The sequence below is a fragment of the Bos mutus genome, chromosome 8 (genome assembly GCF_027580195.1).
Source record: "Bos mutus isolate GX-2022 chromosome 8, NWIPB_WYAK_1.1, whole genome shotgun sequence".
Classification (NCBI taxonomy): Eukaryota; Metazoa; Chordata; class Mammalia; order Artiodactyla; family Bovidae; genus Bos; species Bos mutus.
The window spans coordinates 64,351,772-64,372,613 of NC_091624.1; the positions used below are offsets into that span (position 1 = coordinate 64,351,772).

Consider the following 20,842-nt stretch of genomic DNA (forward strand, 5'->3'; position numbering starts at 1 on the left):
AATAGCCAGAACAGTCTTGAGAAAGAACTGAGCTGGAGGAATCTACTCCCTGACTTCAACTCCTTTTAAACATGAAAAAGTCTTCAAGTGAGGCAGCAAAAGTCTTATCCAACAGGGAGGTAAAGGCTACTTTTGCTGATAAGAGAGGCTCAATGGGGTATTAGAGAATGGGTAACTTGAAGTCTCCCAAATTCCATGCATTTCTCTATTCCTGTTTTTGAGGTTCCACTCGTTCCAAATTCATGCCTTAACTCTCATATAAGACTTTTGGGTGGGTTGGAATTATATTATAATATATATATATTAGCAACCAATAGGATGAGATCTTACAGGTTCTAGGGGCTTCCCTGGTGGCTTGGTCAGTAAAGAATCTGCAATGTGGGAGACCTGGGTTTGATCCCTGGTCAGGAAGATCCCCTGGAGAAGGAAATGGCAACCCACACCAGTGTTCTTGCCTGGGAAATCCCATGGACAGAGGAGCCTCATGAGCTACAGTCCAGAGGTGGTAAAGAGTCAGACATGACTGAGCAACTAACAGTTTACAGGTTCTGGGTTGCATCTGTGTAGCAGCTACAAGAGATTATGTACACACCGGGGAAGTCATGGTTATCTGACTGTGCCTTTGGCCAAGAATTTAAAAGCCCAAGCATGCCATTTTCTTTGTTAAAGCTCTCCAGTACAGCCTGGCTCACACATGACCATTGTATGCCCCATATTTTTCAAAATAGCTTTCTATAGCAGTATTGTGACCCATAAAAGCCTGCAGCAGTTTCTTCATTCAAGGGGATTATAGTGACAGTTTGATCCTGAAATCCTTGGAAATCCATTAAGTAATTAGTGCCCCAACTTCTGGGACTTCCCAGGTGGCGCTAGTATTAAAGAACCCTCCTGCCAATGTAGGAGATGTAAGAGACGTGGGTTCGATTCTTCAGTTGGGAAGATGCCCTGGAGGAAGGCATGGTAACCCACTCCAGTATTCTTGCCTGGAGACTCCCATGGACAGAAGAGCCTGGTGGGCTCCAGTCCATAGGGTCTGGAGATGGATTTCCTTTAAGACCATCTGGATTTCCCAGGCAAGAACACTGGTGTAGGTTGCCATTTCCTTCTCCAGGGGATCTTCCTGACCAGGGATCAAACCCAGGTCTCCCACATTGCAGATTTTTTTACTGACCAAGCCACCAGGGAAGCCCCTAGAACCTGTAAGATCTCATCCTATTGGTTGCTAAGTATAATACAAGGCCAATTCCAACCCACCCAAAAGTCTTATATGAGAGTTAAGGCAGACACGACTGAAGCAACTTAGCATGCATGCATGCATGCCCCAGTTTCTAAGGCTAACCAGACTGACTGATCTCACACACACACCTAATCAGAATACATAGCTGTTATGGACTGAATGTTCGTCTCCCCACCCCCTGCCCACAACTCATGTGTTGAAGTCCTAATCCAGATGTGAATGGTATTTGGATTTGAAGGTGGGTTCTTTGGAACATAATTAGGTTTAAATGAGGTCATAAGGATGGAGTTCCCATGATAGGATTAATGTTCTTGTAAGAGGAAGAGCGATCAGAGGGTGCTTTCTCTCTCTTTGCCATGTGAGGACACAGTGAGAAGAAAGCTGTCTGCAACCCAGGAAGAGGGCCTTCACCAAACAGGGACTTCACCAAAAATTGATCTTGCACTTTCCACGCTCTTGAACTTTGAGAAAATAAGTATGTTGTTTAAATACCCAGTCCTTGATATTTTGTTATGGCAGCTGAAGCAGGCTAACCCAATAACCAACATTAAATTTCCATTGCCTTAAAGGATCCAATTTTGGGAAGCATTTCTGGTATAAAGTCCCATATAGACCCACATTAATAGTTGCAGACAACAGAATCTACTTTCAGTAGTTTATATAGAAAGTGGTTAATTTTGGAGCATTAGCTAGCATGCCAAATTTTGAGGAGGGCCAGGGAGCTACATTTGGATACTGTACAGTCAGGGAGAAATAGGGTAGAGAAACTCTAAGCCACCTTGGAATTGTTTTAATGGAAACTTTCTTGTTGCTGTTGCACGTTCTGTTATTTATGATATTAGCAGCATGAGAATAGAACCTCAGCCACAGTTACTGCAGGAGAGCCAAATACCTCTTCTCCTTGTCAGAAGTTCTGATCTCCCTATGTGGCTGCCACCTACCATTGTTTAGTTATGCATTGCAAATCTCCAAAAGATATTTCTGCAAGAGAATCTTGTAAAATTTTCTTCTGCATAAAACAGGCAAGGTGTCTTTCAAGAATTCGCTTGAATCCTGGATGTTCAACATGAAAGCAACTGTTAAAGATGAAAAACTTCAAGGCAAGATCAATAATAAGGACAAACAGAAGATTCTTGATAAGTGTGAAATTGTCAGTTGGCTTGATAAGAACCAGACTGCAGAGAAGAAGGAATTTGAACATCAGAAAAAAGAGCTGGAAAATGTCTGCAGCCCTATCATTATCAAGCTGTACCAGAGTTCAGGAGGCATGCCGGGAGGAATACCTGGGGGCTTCCTTGATGGTGGAGTTTCTCCACCTGGTGATGCCTCTTCTAGGCCCACCATTGTAGAGGTCTGAGCATACATTTAGCATTGTTCCATACAAAACATTGAAGGACCCAAATTTGTAGCAAATTCCATGGGGGTTTAAAATTTGAGCTGCTATAGTAAATAATGGCAACCCACTCCAGTATTCTTGCCTGGAGAGTCCCAGGGACGGGGGAGCCTGGTGGGCTGCCGTCTATGGGGTCACACAAAGTCGGACATGACTGAAGTGACTTAGCAGTAGCAGTAAATAATTGGGCATTGTTTTTTAGGGGGGTAATTTTTAAAGCTTTTTTTTCATTTTATTAAAATTTTTTAAAATTGGAGGATAATTGCTTTACAATGTTGTGTTAGTTTCTGTTGTACAATGTAAACCATCTATAAATATACATATATCACCTCCCTCTTAACCCTCCCTTCCACCTCCCATCCCCCCATCCCAAACCCATTGCCGTAGGTAACTAGACATTCATGATACTTGAATATGGAAAATGTGCACAGGGGAAGGAAATAACATTGCACTTTATAAGCACTGTGTTATTAGTGGAAAATTTTGTTGTTCAGTCATTCAGTTGTGTTCAACTCTTTGTGACCCCATGGACTGCAGCATGCCAGGCTTCCCTGACCTTCACTATCTCCTGGAGTTTGCTCAAACTCATGTTCGTTGAGTTGATGATGCCATCCAAGCATCTCATCCTCTGTTGCCCGCTTATCCTCTTGCCCTCAGTCTTTCCCAGCATCAGGATCTTTTCCAGTGAGTCAGCTCTTCACATCAGGTGGCCAAAGTACTGGAGCTTCAGTTTCAGCATCAGTGCTTCTAATGAGTATTCAAGGTTGATTTCCTTTAGGATTGACTGATTTGATCTCGCTGTCCAAGGGACTCTCAAAGTCTTATCCAGCACCACAATTTGAAAGCATCAATTCTTTGATGCTCAGTCTTCTTTATGGTCCAACTCTCACAGTCATACATGACTACTGGAAAAATCATAATTCTGACTATACAGACTTTTGTCAGCAAATTAAGATCTCTGCTTTTTAATACACTGTCCAGGTTTGTCATAGACTGTATTTAAAATTGGTTATGTATCTTAAGTATATTTCTATAAATGAATCTTACAGATTTCTGCAATAGAACCTGGGTGATATTAACCTTGTAACACATGAAGACACATACTAGAAAGAACCTGAGGTGGGTGTTGAGTATACCAATCTGTAGTATTGTCTGCAGCTCCCAAGAAGTCTAATGAAAAATAATTGTGAAGACATAAATATGTAAGATTGTCAGTCTTGTCTTTTGTTATCTGGTTTAAATATTCAAAAAGACCCTTCTATGTTATTGGACCTAAATGTCTCATTTACTCACTATAAGGATAAGCCATCCTTTTTAAGGATGCTTAAGGGAAAACTGGCTTTGGGGGAGGAAAACTGGGTTGAAACTCTAGCTTTTTTTCTTTTTTCATGTCTGTGTACATGTCTCACTTCTCTAAGATCTAGTTGAATAGCTCAGAACTTTGTTATTGCTTTCATAGCAACAAGAAAGTCGTAGCACAGGTTGACAGGCTGTAGCCACTGTTTCCCTCTGTGGTCCTTCTGGAGTTTGTTCTTCCAGAGGTATGCCAATTTCTTTTTAACCATCCTAATATCAAAGTATATTTAGCAGTGAATGCTGTTTTCTGGTAATCTCTCATCTCCTGTGAAAAAAGCAATTTGTCCTCTCAAATAATAAACTGGATGGGTTCATGTCCTGCCACATGCCATTTTCTCGTTCTTCTTAGGTCTGAGTATTGAAAAAAATCTACAGTATTTCTGCAAAAATACTATTCAAGTGCATCTCTGAGAGTGTTCATGTCTCTAATAGGAATGGTGTGGCCCTTAGTTAAGGGCAGGAGCTAAGAGGGTGATTGTATGTTTCAATGCCCAGTAAAGAAATGTGAAAAAAACCACACCTACTTAGGAACATTGCTCGGGAAGTGAGGAGAAACTATGGACCATGTTTTAATGAGAAATGTATTCTGCCTCAGAGAGAAAGGTTTGGGTAAAAACCTGTTCATGGGTAAGGATGGCCTGGCTCACTTTCTTAAGAAATAGTAAGTTTATTCTTTGTGGAAGGAAAAGAAAAGATCTTTAGAAAGAGGAATTGTAGAATGGAGGTTTTTAAAAATTTCTTTAAACTTTTATTTCGTACTTGGAATATTTGTCATACCTTTATTTTTGTAAAATTTATTGAAGTATAGGTGATTTACATGTTGTGTTAATTTCTGCTGTACAGCAAAGTGATTCAGTTATACATATATATATCATACATATATTTTTCATATTCTTTTCCTTTATAATTTATTACAGGATACTGAGTATAGTTATACAGTGAAAGAAACTGAAAGTGAAGTCGCTCAGTCATGTCCGACTCTTTGCGACCCCATGGACTCTAGCCTACCAGGCTTCTCAGTCCATGGGATTTTCCAGGCAAGAGTACTGGAGTGGGTTGTCATTTCCTTGACTTCGTTATTTATCTATTTTCTATGTAATAAGTTTGCATCTGCTAGTCCCAAACTCCCATTCCATTTCTCCCTCCCCGCTTCCCTCTTGGCAACCAGAAGTCTGTTCTGTATGTCTATGAATCTGTTTCTGTTTCATGGATAAGTTCATTTTGTCATATTTTAGATTCCACATATAAGTGATATCATATGGTATTTGTCTTTCTCTTTCTGACTTACTTCACTTACTATGATAATTTCTAGGTTTTTCCATGTTGCTACAAAGTGGCATTATTTCTTTTTTAATTTGTAATATTCTTTTTTTTTCAGTTTTATTTTTTTATTTTTTAAATTTTATTTTATTTTTAAACTTTACAATATTGTATTAGTTTTGCCAAATATTTTTTTAATTTTATTTTATTTTTAAACTTTACAAATTGTATTAGTTTTGCCAAATATCAAAATGAATCCACCACAGGTATACATGTGTTCCCCATCCTGAACCCTCCTCCCTCCTCCCTCCCCATACCATCCCTCTGGGTCATCCCAGTGCACCAGCCCCAAGCATCCAGTATCGTGCATCGAACCTGGACTGGCAACTCATTTCATACATGATATTACACATGTTTCAATGCCATTCTCCCAAATCTTCCCACCCTCTCCCTCTGCAACAGAGTCCATAAGACTGTTCTATACATCAGTGTCTCTTTTGCTGTCTCGTACACAGGGTTATTGTTATCATCTTTCTAAATTCCATATATATGCGTTAGTATACTGTATTGGTGTTTTTCTTTCTGGCTTACTTCACTCTGTATAATAGGCTCCAGTTTCATCCACCTCATTAGAACTGATTCAAAAGTATTCTTTTTAATGGCTGAGTAATACTCCATTGTGTATATATACCATAGCTTTCTTATCCATTCATCTGCTGATGGACATCTAGGTTGCTTCCATGTCCTGGCTATTATAAACAGTGCTGCGATGAACATTGGGGTACACGTGTCTCTTTCCCTTCTGGTTTCCTCAGTGTGTATGCCCAGCAGTGGGATTGCTGGATCATAAGGCAGTTCTATTTCCAATTTTTAAAGGAATCTCCACACTGTTCTCCATAGTGGCTGTACTAGTTTGCATTCCCACCAACAGTGTAAGAGGGTTCCCTTTTCTCCATACCCTCTCCAGCATTTATTGCTTGTAGACTTTTGGATCGCAGCCATTCTGACTGGTGTGAAATGGTACCTCATAGTGGTTTTGATTTGCATTTCTCTGATAATGAGTGATGTTGAGCATCTTTTCATGTGTTTGTTAGCCATCTGTATGTCTTCTTTGGAGAAATGTCTATTTAGTTCTTTGGCCCATTTTTTGATTGGGTCATTTATTTTTCTGGAGTTGAGCTGTAGGAGTTGCTTGTATATTTTTGAGATTAGTTGTTTGTCAGTTGCTTCATTTGCTATTATTTTCTCCCATTCTGAAGGCTGCCTTTTCACCTTGCTAATAGTTTCCTTTGATGTGCAGAAGCTTTTAAGGTTAATTAGGTCCCATTTGTTTATTTTTGCTTTTATTTCCAATATTCTGGAAGGTGGGTCATAGAGGATCCTGCTGTGATGTATGTCAGAGAGTGTTTTTCCTATGTTCTCCTCTAGGAGTTTTATAGTTTCTGGTCTTATGTTGAGATCTTTAATCCATTTTGAGTTTATTTTTGTGTATGGTGTTAGAAAGTGTTCTAGTTTCATTCTTTTACAAGTGGTTGACCAGATGTCCCAGCACCACTTGTTAAAGAGATTGTCTTTAATCCATTGTATATTCTTGCCTCCTTTGTCAAAGATAAGGTGTCCATATGTGTGTGGATTTATCTCTGGGCTTTCTATTTTGTTCCATTGATCTATATTTCTGTCTTTGTGCCAGTACCATACTGTCTTGATAACTATGGCTTTGTAATAGAGCCTGAAGTCAGGTAGGTTGATTCCTCCAGTTCCATTCTTCTTTCTCAGGATCGCTTTGGCTGTTTGAGGTTTTTTGTATTTCCATACAAATTGTGAAATTATTTGTTCTAGCTCTGTGAAGAATACCGTTGGTAGCTTGATAGGGATTGCATTGAATCTATAGATTACTTTGGGTAGTATACTCATTTTCACTATATTGATTCTTCCAATCCATGAACATGGTATATTTCTCCATCTATTAGTGTCCTCTTTTATTTCTTTCACCAGTGTTTTATAGTTTTTTATGTATAGGTCTTTAGTTTCTTTAGGTAGATATATTCCTAAGTATTTTATTCTTTCCGTTGCAATGGTGAATGGAATTGTTTCCTTAATTTCTCTTTCAGTTTTCTCATTATTAGTGTATAGGAATGCAAGGGATTTCTGTGTGTTGATTTTATATCCTGCAACTTTACTATAATCATTGATTAGTTCTAGTAATTTTCTGGTGGAGTCTTTAGGGTTTTCTATGTAGAGGATCATGTCATCTGCAAACAGTGAGAGTTTTACTTCTTCTTTTCCAATTTGGATTCCTTTTATTTCTTTTTCTGCTCTGATTGCTGTGGTCAAAACTTCCAAAACTATGTTGAATAGTAATGGTGAAAGTGGGCACCCTTGTCTTATTCCTGACTTTAGAGGGAATGCTTTCAATTTTTCACCATTGAGGATAATGTTTGCTGTGGGTTTGTCATATATAGCTTTTATTATGTTGAGGTATGTTCCTTCTATTCCTGCTTTCTGGAGAGTTCTTATCATAAATGGATGTTGAATTTTGTCAAAGGCTTTCTCTGCGTCTATTGAGATAATCATATTGTTTTTATTTTTCAATTTGTTAATGTGGTGTATTACATTGATTGATTTGCGGATATTGAAGAATCCTTGCATCCCTGGAATAAAGCCCACTTGGTCATGGTGTATGATCTTTTTAATGTGTTGTTGGATTCTGATTGCTAGAATTTTGTTAAGGATTTTTGCATCTATGTTCATCAGTGATATTGGCCGTAGTTTTCTTTTTTTGTGGGATCTTTGTCAGGTTTTGGTATTAGGGTGATGGTGGCCTCATAGAATGAGTTTGGAAGTTTACCTTCCTCTGCAATTTTCTGGAAGAGTTTGAGCAGGATAGGTGTTAGCTCTTCTCTAAATTTTTGGTAGAATTCAGCTGTGAAGCCGTCTGGACCTGGGCTTTTGTTTGCTGGAAGATTTTTGATTACAGTTTTAATTTCCGTGCTTGTGATGGGTCTGTTAAGATTTTCTATTTCTTCCTGGTCCAGTTTTGGAAAGTTGTACTTTTCTAAGAATTTGTCCATTTCTTCCACGTTGTCCATTTTATTGGCATATAATTGTTGATAGTAGTCTCTATGATCCTTTGTATTTCTGTGTTGTCTGTTGTGATCTCTCCATTTTCATTTCTAATTTTATTGATTTGATTTTTCTCCCTTTGTTTCTTGATGAGTCTGGCTACTGGTTTGTCAATTTTATTTATCCTTTCAAAGAACCAGCTTTTGGCTTTGTTGATTTTTGCTATGGTCTCTTTTGTTTCTTTTGCATTTATTTCTGCCCTAATTTTTAAGATTTCTTTCCTTTTACTAACCCTGGGGTTCTTCATTTCTTCCTTTTCTAGTTGCTTTAGGTGTAGAGTTAGGTTATTTGACTTTTTTCTTATTTCTTGAGGTATGCCTGTATTGCTATGAACTTTCCCCTTAGGACTGCTTTTACTGTGTCCCACAGGTTTTGGGTTGTTGTGTTTTCATTTTCATTCATTTCTATGCAAATTTTGATTTCGTTTTTGATTTCTTCTGTGATTTGTTGGTTATTCAGCAGCGTGTAGTTCAGTCTCCATATGTTGGAATTTTTAATAGTTTTTCTCCTGTAATTGAGATCTAATCTTACTGCATTGTGGTCAGAAAAGATGCTTGGAATGATTTCTATTTTTTTGAATTTACCAAGGCTAGATTTATGGCCCAGGATGTGATCTATCCTGGAGAAGGTTCCATGTGCGCCTGAGAAAAAGGTGAAATTCATTGTTTTGGGAAGAAATGTCCTATAGATATCAATTAGGTCTAACTGGTCTATTGTATCATTTAAAGTTTGTGTTTCCTTGTTAATTTTCTGTTTAGTTGATCTATCCATAGATGTGAGTGGGGTATTAAAGTCTCCCACTATTATTGTGTTATTGTTAATTTCTCCTTTCATACTTGTTAGCATTTGTCTTACATACTGTGGTGTTCCCGTTTTGGGTGCATATATATTTATAATTGTTATATCTTCTTCTTGGATTGATCCTGTGATCATTATGTAGTGACCATCTTTGTCTCTTTTCACAGCCTTTGTTTTAAAGTCTATTTTATCTGATATGAGTATTGCTACTCCTGCTTTCTTTTGGTCCCTATTTGCATGGAAAATCTTTTTCCAGCCCTTCACTTTCAGTCTGTATGTGTCCCCTGTTTTGAGGTGGGTCTCTTGTAGACAACATATGTAGGGGTCTTGTTTTTGTATCCATTCAGCCAGTCTTTGTCTTTTGGTTGGGGCATTCAACCCATTTACGTTTAAGGTAATTACTGATAAGTATGATCCCGTTGCCATTTACTTTATTGTTTGGGGTTCAAATTTATACACCATTTTTGTGTTTCCTGTCTAGAGAATATCCTTTAGTATTTGTTGGAGAGCTGGTTTGGTGGTGCAGAATTCTCTCAGCTTTTGCTTGTCTGAAAAGCTTTTGATTTCTCCTTCATACTTGAATGAGATCCTTGCTGGGTACAATAATCTGGGCTGTAGGTTATTTTCTTTCATCATTTTAAGTATGTCTTGCCATTCCCTCCTGGCTTGAAGAGTTTCTATTGAAAGATCAGCTGTTATCCTTATGGGAATTCCCTTGTGTGTTATTTGTTGTTTTTCCCTTGCTGCTTTTAATATTTGTTCTTTGTGTTTGATCTTTGTTAATTTGATTAATATGTGTCTTGGGGTGTTTCGCCTTGGGTTTATCCTGTTTGGGACTCTGGCTTTCTTGGACTTGGGTGATTATTTCCTTCCCCATTTTAGGGAAGTTTTCAACTATTATCTCCTCAAGTATTTTCTCATGGTCTTTCTTTTGTCTTCTTCTTCTGGGACCCCTATGATTGAATGTTGTAGCATTTAATATTGTCCTGGAGGTCTCTGAGATTGTCCTCATTTCTTTTAATTAGTTTTTCTTTTATCCTCTCTGATTCATTTATTTCTGCCATTCTATCTTCTAATTCACTAATCCTATCTTCTGCCTCTGTTATTCTACTATTTGTTGCCTCCAGAGTGTTTTTAATTTCATTTATTGCATTATTCATTATATATTGACTCTTTTTTATTTCTTCTAGGTCCTTGTTAAACCTTTCTTGCATCTTCTCAATCCTTGTCTCCAGGCTATTTATCTGTGATTCCATTTTGATTTCAAGATTTTGGATCAATTTCACTATCATTATTGGGAATTCTTTATCAGGTAGATTCCCTATCTCTTCCTCTTTTGTTTGGTTTGGTGGGCATTTATCCTGTTCCTTTATCTGCTGGGTATTCCTCTGTCTCTTCATCTTGTTTAAATTGCTGATTTTGGGGTGTCCTTTGTGTATTCTGGCAGTTTGTGGAGTTCTCTTTATTGTGGCGTTTCCTTGCTGTGTGTGGGTTTGTACAGGTGGCTTGTCAAGGTTTCTTGGTTAGGGAAGCTTGTGTCAGTGTTCTGGTGGATGGAGCTGTATTTTTTCTCTCTGAAGTGCAATGAAGTGTCCAGTAATGAGTTTTGAGATGTCTATGGTTTTGGGGTGACTTTGGGCAGCCTGTATCTTGAAGCTCAGGGCTGTGTTCCTTTGTTGCTGGAGAATTTGCTTGGTATGTCTTGCCCTGGAACTTATTGGCCCTTGTGTGGTACTTGGTTTCAGTGTCGGTATGGAGGCGTTTGATGAGCTCCTGTCAATTAATGTTCCTTGGAGTCAGGAGTTCCCTGGAGTCAGGGTTTGGATTTAAGCCTCCTGCTTCCAGTTATTGGTCTTATTTTTACAGTAGTTTCAAAACTTCTCCTTCTATACAGCACCATTGATAAAACATCTATGTTAAAGATGAAAAGTTTCTGTACCGTGAGGGTCACCCAGAGAGGTTCACAGTGTTACATGGAGAAGAGAAGAGGGAGGAGGGAGTTAGAGGTGACCTGAATGAGATGAGGTGGAATCAATAGTGGAGAGAGTGGGCTAGCCAATAATCACTTCCTTATGTGCACTCCACAACTGAACCACTCAGAGATGTTCATAGAGTTATACAGAGGAGAGAAGAAGGAGGAAGGAGACAGAGGTGGCCAGAAGGATAAAAGGGGGAATGAAAAGGAGGGAGACAGATCCAGCCAGTAATCAGTTCCCTAAGTGTTCTCCACCGTCTGGAACACACAGAAATTCACAGAGTTGGGTAGAGTAGAGAGGGTTTAGGGAGGAGACACAGGCGACCTGGTGGAGAAAGAGGAGAGTCCAAAGGGAGAGAGAGCAGTTAAGCCAGTAATCTCATTCCCTAGTGAAAAATGGGTACTGAAGATTGGGTCTTAAAGGTACAAAATTGGTAACAAATACATAAAAGCAAAAATTAAAAATCTAGAGTAGAGTTTGGAATTTTAAAAATACGATGTTAAAGAAAAGAAGAAGGAAAAGAAAGAGAAAAAATGAACAAACAAAAACAAACAAGGTTGCAAAAATTATAAAGAAAATATAGGTACAAAATAACTAATACCAAAAAGCAAAAGTTAAAAATCTAGAGTAGAGTTTGGAATTTCAGATATACAATGTTATATAAAAGAAGAAGAGAAAGAAACAAAGGAAAAAAAAAAAAAAAGTCACAGAAATTATAAAAAACTATAGGTACAAAATTGATAACAAATACCAAAAAGCTAAAATTAAAAATCTAGAGTAGAGTTTGGAATTTCAAAAATCTAATGTTAAAGAAAAAAGAAAAAACAAACCAAAACAAAACAAAAAACCAAGGTCAAAAAATTATAAAAATATATATATATGAAGTTTGCTGAAAAAAAAAAATAGGGTCTTTTTTTTTTTTTTTGCAAAGTAATAGGTTATAAAAGTGAAAATTAAAGGAATAAAAGAGGACTTAAAATTTTTTTTAAAAATTAAAAAAAAAAAGAAAGATCGTAAAAATAGTAAAAATATATCGAGGACTTTCTCTGGTTTTGTTGTGAGTATTGTGGGTTCAGCTCATTTTTGGCTACTTCCTTGGTCTGACTTGTATTTCTCAAGATCTATAGGCCCCTTCCTATGTAGTCGGTAGTAACCACAGGGTTTTAATCTATTGCCTGTAGCTTCCAAGGCGGTTCCCTCTGTTATAGCTTCTTCTGTTTGCTGGACTCTTCAGTGTCTGGTTTCTGCCCTGACACAAAGGGGACGGTGGAGGACACTTTTTTTTTTCTTTTTAGGCTCACTTGTTCAGTCGCGCTGTGGGGAGGGAGGGAGGTATGCTGCAAACAAGTAACACTGACATGTGCTCGCAGTGCCTCAGCCACACTGGGTCTGCCCCCGCTCACGGCGCGTGTAGCCTCCCTGCCCACACTGCTCAGGCTCTAGGTTGTTCTGCCAGGAACCATCGGAGGCCGGCCCTGGGCTGCCTGCTCCTCCCAGGTCCAAGCCACTCAGGTTCAGGCACTCGGGTAGTCCTCAGAGGCGCAGACTTCGTTGGGCCTGCGTTTTGTGCCCTTCCCAGTTCCAAGCAGCTCAGGTGATGAGGTGTTTAGTGAGCGCGATTGCTGCGACTTATCGCCTCCCCGCTGCTCAGTTATCTAGGTGTACAACCGGCGCACCTTCTCAGGGAGATGTTGACCATCCAGACCCCCCAAGAAGTTTTAGTTAGCAAAGAAGCCTGCTTACAGTTTTATAGATAATGTCTCTTTGGGGCTGCGATTGCCCCCTTCCGGCTCTGGCTGCGTGTCACCAGAGGGGGAAGGTCTGCAGCCGGCTATCTCTGTTCAGTCCTTTGTTCCGTGCGCGGGCCTGGTGGTGTCTTAGGTTAGGGCTGGCTTTTTGTGTGGTAGATATCCCACAGTCTGGTTTGCTAGCCCAGATTATTTCGCTCAGATAGCACTCAGGGTTTTCAGGCCAGGTGCTTACTCTAAGCGATGCAGCCTGTGCCAGGCCTCCCTGCCCAGCCCCCGCTTGCTAATGGCGTGTGCAGGCGTCTGGGCTGCTTCTCTGCTGGGGGAGTTACGTAGGGCTCTCAATCTGTGAGTTTTAATTGTTTATTTATTTTTTCTCCCTGTTATGTTGCCCTCTGTGCTTCCAAAGCTCGGCACAGATTCGGCAGTGAGAAGGTTTCCTGATGTTTGGAAACTTCTCTCTTTTTAAGACTCCCTTCCCAGGACAGAACTCCATCCCTCCCTCTTTTGTCTCTTTTTTCCTACCTTCTTTCGAAGACTTGGGTTGCTTTTCTGGGTGCCTGAAGTCCTCTGCCGGCATTCAGAAGTTGTTTTGTGGAATTTACTTGGCTTTTAAATGCTCTTTTGATGAATTTGTGGGGGAGAAAGTGTTCTCTCTGTCCTACTCCTCCGCCATCTTGGCTCCTTCCCTCCAAAATGGCATTATTTCATTCTTCTTATGGCTAAGTAATATCCAGTGTGTGTGTGTGTGTGTGTGTGTGTGTGTGTGTATACGTACATATCATGTCTATTCATTCATCTGTTGATGGACATTTAGGTTGCTTCCATGTCTTGGCTATTGTAAATTGTGCTTCTATGAACACAGGGATACATATATCTTTTCAAATTACAGTTTTGTCTAGATATATGCCTAGGAATGGAATTGATAAATCATATGGCAACACTGTTTTAAGTTTTTTGAGGGACTTCCATACTGTTTTCCTTAGTGATTGCACCAGTTTACATTGCTGCCAACAGTGTAGGAGGGTTTCCTGTTCTCCATACCCTCTCCAGCATTTGTTTGTAGACTTTTTAATGATGGACATTCTGACCAGTGTGAGGTAGTTACACATTCTAGTTTTGATTTGCATTTCTCTAAGAATTAGCTGTGGAGAAGGAAATGGCAACCCACTCCAGTATTCTTACCTAGAGAATCCCATGGACAAAGGAGCCTGGTGGGCTGCTGTCTATGGGGTCTCACAGAGTCAGACATGACTGAAGTGACTTAGCAGCAGCAGCAGCAGCAATAATTAGCTGGGTTTCCCAGCTGGTGCAGTGGTAAAGAATACACTTGCCCATGCAGGAGATACAGGAGACACAGCTTTGATCCCTGGGTTGGAAAGATCCCTTGAAAGAGGAAATGGCAACCTGCTCCAGTATTCTTGACTGGAAAATTCCATGGACAGGGGTGCCTGGTGGGCTACAGTCCATGGGGTCACAAAAAATTGGACACAACTGAGCGACTGAGCACACACACACACAATAATTAACTATGTTGAGCATCTTTTCATGTGCCTGTTGGCTATTTATGTTTTCTTTGGAGAAAAATCAATTTCGGTCTTCTGCCCATTTTTTGATTTTTTTTGGTTATTGTTGCTGTTATTGAGTTGTATGAGCTGTTTGTATATTTTGGAAATCAAGCCCTGTTGGTTGCATCACTTGCAAATATTGTCTTCCAGTCCATAGGTTGTTTTTTGTTTTGTGTGTGGTTTCCTTTGCTGTTGCAAAAGCTAATACATTTCCTTAGGTTCCATTTTTCATTTTTTCTTTTATTTCTATTGCCTTGGGAGAGTGACCTAAGGAAACACAGGTACAATTTATGTCAGAGAGTGCTTTACTTATGTATTTTTCTAGGAGTTTTACAGTATCGTGGCTTTATATTTAAGTCATTAAGCCATTTTGAGTTTTTTTTTAAATGTATGGCATGAGTGTCTGTTCTAACTTCACTGATTTATGTGTGGCTGTCCTAGAGGTAGGACATAGGTCACAAAGTTACCTGCCTAGAGGTACTAGCCAAGTATTGTATAGTAAATGATCGAAGTGGGCCCTGTGTAATACAATAGGAAGGGGTTGCAGCTATGGCAAATTAGTATTTAAAAGGAAATAGTTGGTTCTCAACACCAGCCCATTGTTACCCTGTGAAAACGCAGGCAAGTATTGCAGGATTTTCAAGCATTGCAAGAGAAACCCAGTGTTACTAAGAGAAAATGATGTGAAATTCTATCTAAAAATACTATTCAGGTCAAATGCATCTATCTCTTAATGAAGGGGCCATAGAGAATGAATGTATCTTATTGCTTTTGTTATAATTTCTGTATAATTTTGTCAGTTTCATAAAATATTTTTCTCCATGTTACTAATATAGTCATTTTTGATTAAGGAATTTCTCCTGAGATAATACATGTTTATGGTTTTACTACGTCAGTAATTATCATATACTAAAGAGCCTCTTGATGAAAGTGAGAGAGTGAAAAAGTTGGCTTAAAACTCAACATTCAGAAAACCAAGATCATAGCATCTGGACCCATCACTTCATGGAAAATAGATGAGGAAACAGTGACAGACTTTATTTTTTGGGATTCCAAAATCACTGCAGATAGTGACTGCAGCCATGAAATTAAAAGACGCTTGCTCCTTGGAAGAAAAGTTATGACCAACCTGCTGCTGCTAAGTCACTTCAGTCGTATCTGACTCTGTGGGACCCCAGAGACAACAGCCCACCAAGCTCCCCCGTCCCTGGGATTCTCCAGGCAAGAACACTGGAGTGGGTTGCCATTTCCTTCTCCAATGACCGACCTAGACAGGCATATTAAAAAGCAGAGACATTACTTTGCCAACAAAGTTCCGTCTAGTCAAAGCTATGGTTTTTCCAGTAGTCATATATGGATGTGAGAGTTGGACTATAAAGAAAGCTAAGCGTCAAAGAATTGAAGCTTTTGAACTGTGGTGATGGAGAAGACTCTTGAGAGTCCCTTGGATTGCAAGGAGATCAAACCAGTCCATCCTTAAGGAAATCTGTCCTGAATATTCATTGGAAGGACTGATGCTGAAGCTCCAATACTTTGGCCACATGATGCAAAGAGCTGACCAATTGGAAAAGACATTGATGCTGGGAAAGAGTGAGGGTTGGAGAAGAAGGGGATGACAGAGGATGAGATGGTTGGATGGGATCACTGACTCAATGGACATGAGTTTGAGTAAACTTTGAGAGTTGGTGATGGACAGGGAGGCCTAGCATGCTGCAGTCCACGGTGTTGCAAAGGGTCAGACATGACTGAGTGACTGAACTGAACTGAACTGATGTCAGTGATTTAAGACTTCTTTTTTTCCCCTAATGGAGATTCTTATGAAAGAGGTAGGTAAGTTGGTATGGCTGCAAAAACGCACTCCAGTATCTTAAAGCAGATATGTTTGCATCCATTTCTTTGGAGAGGAAGGATTAATGTAAGAAGGGTATCTAGGGTTCCAAGATTTTGCAAATGAACTTTCTCTAGTTTTTGGTCTAGATGGTCTACAAATATGAACCAGAAGTTTTCACATAGTCTTCTCTACAAGGCAATTTTTTTCTTCCAGTAATGGGAAAGAAAAACAAATCTCTGTTTAAAATTTCTAGGCACTTACCTGAAGGTCCAGTGGTTAAGACTCCATGCTTCCAATGCAGGGGACATAAGATCCCTCATACCACATGGTGCAGAACAACAAAAAAAGAAATTTCTACAATAGTTTCTCTTTGTTGTCTGGTCTTATTTATATACTGTGATAAAACTATTATTGTTTCTTTGATATTTTCTTCCTTTTTAATTCTTGCTCTCTTTTTTGAGAACTCCTAATATTCAGATATTGACCTTTTAGACTAATCCTCTAAATATTGCACTGTAACTTTAGGTAGAAACTTATTATAAGATAAAGGAAGTTCCCTTCTGTCCCACTTTTGCTAACAGCTTTATGTTTTTATAAATGAGTTTTTAATTTTATCAAGTGATAGTTTTGTATCTATTGAGATTTTCATGGTTTTACTCTTGTTAATATGAAGAATTTCTTAAACTGATTTTAGAATGTTAAATCATCTGTACATTCCTGAAATAAACCCTGCTTGATTAGGATATATCATAGTTTTCACATATTGCTGATTTGACTTTCTAAAATTTTAAAAGGATGATGGATATCTTTGTAAGAAACTTTAGCTATAATTTTCTTTTTTATAATTGTCAGATTTTGAGATTAGGTTATACTGACTTTATCAAATGAATTAGAGGTATTTTTTCATTTTTATCTTCTGGAAATATATAGTATTAAATAATCTTATCATTTCTTCTTTAAATATTTGGAGGATCACTGATAAAGCCAACTGAAACTACAGATTACTTTGTGAAAAGGTTTTATTCAATTTCCTTAACAGATATAGAACTATTCAGATTTTATGTATTTCCTTGTTTTAGTTTTGGTAAGTTGTGTTTTTCCAAGTTTTTGTCTATAGCACCTACATTTTCAAATTAATTAGCATAAGATAGTTTATAACATTATCCTTTAAAAAATGTCTGTTAAATCTGTGATGTCTCCTTTTTATTTGTGGTAAGGGTAACTTGTACCTTTCTCTTTTTTCTTGACAGGGGTTTATAGAATTGTCTTCTTAAAACAAAACAACTTTCAGCTTTGTTAATTTTTTTTTCTGTTGAATACTTTGCTTTCTGCTTCATTAATTATCCTTTTTGTTTTTATAATTTTCTTCTTTTCTCTTGGGTGTAATTTGCTCTTCTTTTTCCAACTTGTAGAGATATATATATATATACACATATATATTTAGGTCATTGATTTTTCAGCCTCCTTTTCTAATTTAAGGTGCTACATTTCTCTATACAGACTGATTTAGCAGTGAATCACAAGTTTTGATGTATTACATTTTTGCTAATGTTTAAAGTAGTTCTAATTTTTGTTGTGATTTCTTCTTTAACTCATAGGTTATTTAGAAATGTACTGCTTTATTTCCCAATATTTAGAGTTTTCTTGTATCTTTTGATTTCAACTATGGTTTTAGAAAAGGCAGAGGAACCAGAGACCAAATTGCCAACATCCACTGGATCATTGAGTAAGCAAGAGAGTTCCAGAAAAACGCCTATTTCTGCTTTATTGACTATGCCAAAGCCTTGACTGTGTGGATCACAATAAGCTGTGGAAAATTCTGAAAGAGATGGGAATACCAGACCACCTGATCCTGCCTCCTGAGAAATATGTATGCAGGTCAGGAAGCAACAGTTAGAACTGGACATGGAACAACAGACTGGTTCCAAATAGGAAAAGGAGTACGTCAAGGCTGTATATTGTCACCCTGCTTATTTAACTTCTATTCAGAGTACATCATGAGAAACGCTGGACTGGAAGAAGCACAAGCTAGAATCAAGATTGCTGGGAGAAATATCAATAACCTCAGATATGCAGATGACACCACCCTTATGGCAGAAAGTGAAGAGGAACTAAAAAGTCTCTTGATGAAGGTGAAAGAGGAGAGTGAAAAAGTTGGCTTAAAACTCAACATTCAGAAAACGAAGATCATGGCATCTGGTCCCATCACTTCATGGGAAATAGGTGGGGAAACAGTGGAAACAGTGTCAGACTTTATTTTTCTGGGCTCCCAAATCACTGCAGATGGTGACTGCAGCCATGAAATTAAAAGACACTTACTCCTTGGAAGAAAAGTTATGACCAACCTAGATAGCATTTTGAAAAGCAGAGACATTACGTTGCCAACAAAGGTCTGTCTAGTCAAGGCTATGGTTTTTCCAGTGGTCATGTATGGATGTGAGAGTTGGACTGTGAAGAAAGCTGGGCACCGAAGAATTGATGCTTTTGAACTGTGGTGTTGGAGAAGACTCTTGAGAGTCCCTTGGACTGCAAGGAGATCCAACCAATCCATTCTGAAGGAGATCAGCCCTGGGATTTCTTTGGAAGGAATGATGCTAAAGCTGAAACTCCAGTACTTTGGCCACCTCATGTGAAGAGTTGACTCATTGGAAAGGACCCTGATGCTGGGAGGCATTGGGGGCAGGAGGAGTAGGGGATGACAGAGGATGAGATGGCTGGATGGCATCACTGACTTGATGGACGTGAGTCTGAGTGAACTCCAGGAGCTGGTGATGGACAGGGAGGCCTGGCATGCTGTGATTCATGGGGTTGCAAAGAGTCGGACACGAATGAGCGACTGAACTGACTGACTAATGGTCAGAGATTGTTCTCTGTTGTCTTCAGTCATTAAAGTTTTTTTGAAACTGGCCTTATGGTCTAGCATATAGTCAATTTTTTGTATATGTTCCATGTATACCTGAAGAGAATACTCTCAATTACTGAGAGATGAGGGTTGAAATCTTCAACCATAATTGTGGATTTGTCTGTTGCTCCTGTTAAATTCATAATTTTTAATTGCTAAATACAAATTAAAGTTTTTTTAATTTTCCTGGTCAGTTTGTGCACATTTTATGAAATGTCCCTCTTTTTCTCTAGTAACTTTCTTGCCTTAGAATTGACTTTGGGTGACATTAGTATAGGCAAATGAGCTTTTATTAGTTGTTACTTGTATGTATATATTTTCCATCATTTTACTTTTATACATTCTAAATTCTTATCTATTACTTATAAAATGTGCTTGTTGATTATCATGTAATTAGATTTTGAATTATATTTATCCTCACATCTTTGACATTTGAGTGTATAGTCCATTTATAATTAATACAATATATATTTTGGTTTAGGTCTTCAATCTTATTATTAGTTTTGTGTTTGTCCCACATGTTTTTATATTTATACTTATTTCCTTTCTTGCATTCTCTTTAACTAATTAAATATTTCTTATTATTCCACTTCCCTTCTACTTGCTTGTTATTAATATTGGGTCAGCCAAAACATTTGTTTGGGTTTTCCCATAACATTGTACAGAAAAACCCAAACAAACTTTTTGGTCAATCCTGCATTCCTCTACTCATTTTTCAATAGTTGCCTCCCTAATGTAAATTACTACTTTTAATATATCTAGGACAAGGCAAGAAACTTAGAAGAGTTTACACCCCTCAGCTTCACCCAGTGGTATGCTGGAGCTGACTCAAATCCATCCCTGAAGACTGATTGATAAATTTTCAGAAATTTTGCAAGCCAATTGTTGGAATGTTGATAGCTTGAAATTGACTGTGATGATAGTGTTTATACCAAAGGAACTGAAAATAATAAAAGTAGATGTTTGGGTTTTTTTGAGAACTTGTTAGAACTTACTAACACATTACTATCTCCATTCCCCTTTATTTTACTGTGTCCATATATTTTAATACTGTATGTATTTTAGACTCCACAAAATTATTTTAAACAGTTAGTATTCTATATGAATAGAATGAGTAGAATCATAGATCCTTGACAGAACTTAATAACTGTGATTTAAAATCACCATGTTTCAGTACTACGGAGGACTGAAGTACAATGAATAAATATCTAACCAATTGAGCTGACTTCAGATGTGGGCAGAGACTTTGCTTGATTTGACTTCTTTTTGTATCAACAATCTGAGGAATGTTAACTATTATTCCAGGCATTCAGCCTAATATTTGTTGAATGAAAGGCAAAATCAGTAAACACATGATCTATAACTTATTAGATAGTTATCTTTATACAACTACAATTGTTACTATTATAATAAAATTAAGAAAGGAATCCCTTTTACTATATACCTGAAATACAGCGTGCATTCAATAAATATTCCAGAATTGGTGAATGCGTAATGACAAGCTGCAAATAAGCGCCTACTCATCAGCATAATCTTCTCTAAAACTGGTACTATTACTGTTTTATCTCAAAATGTCTATTTATTGTTCATTCTCAGCTTCCTCTAGAAAGCCTTTCCTGAGTTTCTATGCTCATGTTAGGTACCCATTTG

General features: G+C 38.1%; 1 protein-coding gene across 1 annotated transcript; it reads left to right on the forward strand.

Annotated features, from left to right (window-relative positions):
* The first annotated feature begins 2,303 nt into the window (after positions 1 to 2,303).
* Positions 2,304 to 2,594, forward strand: LOC138988845 (heat shock cognate 71 kDa protein-like). The gene has a single exon (XM_070374940.1). The coding sequence runs from the start codon at positions 2,304 to 2,306 to the stop codon at positions 2,592 to 2,594; it is 291 nt and encodes a 96-aa protein (XP_070231041.1).
* The last annotated feature ends 18,248 nt before the right edge of the window (positions 2,595 to 20,842 follow it).

Coding starts and splice junctions, on each gene's coding strand:
- LOC138988845 (XM_070374940.1), top strand. CDS start 2,304: ATGAAAGCAACTGTTAAAGATGAAAAACTTCAAGGCAAGATCAATAAT.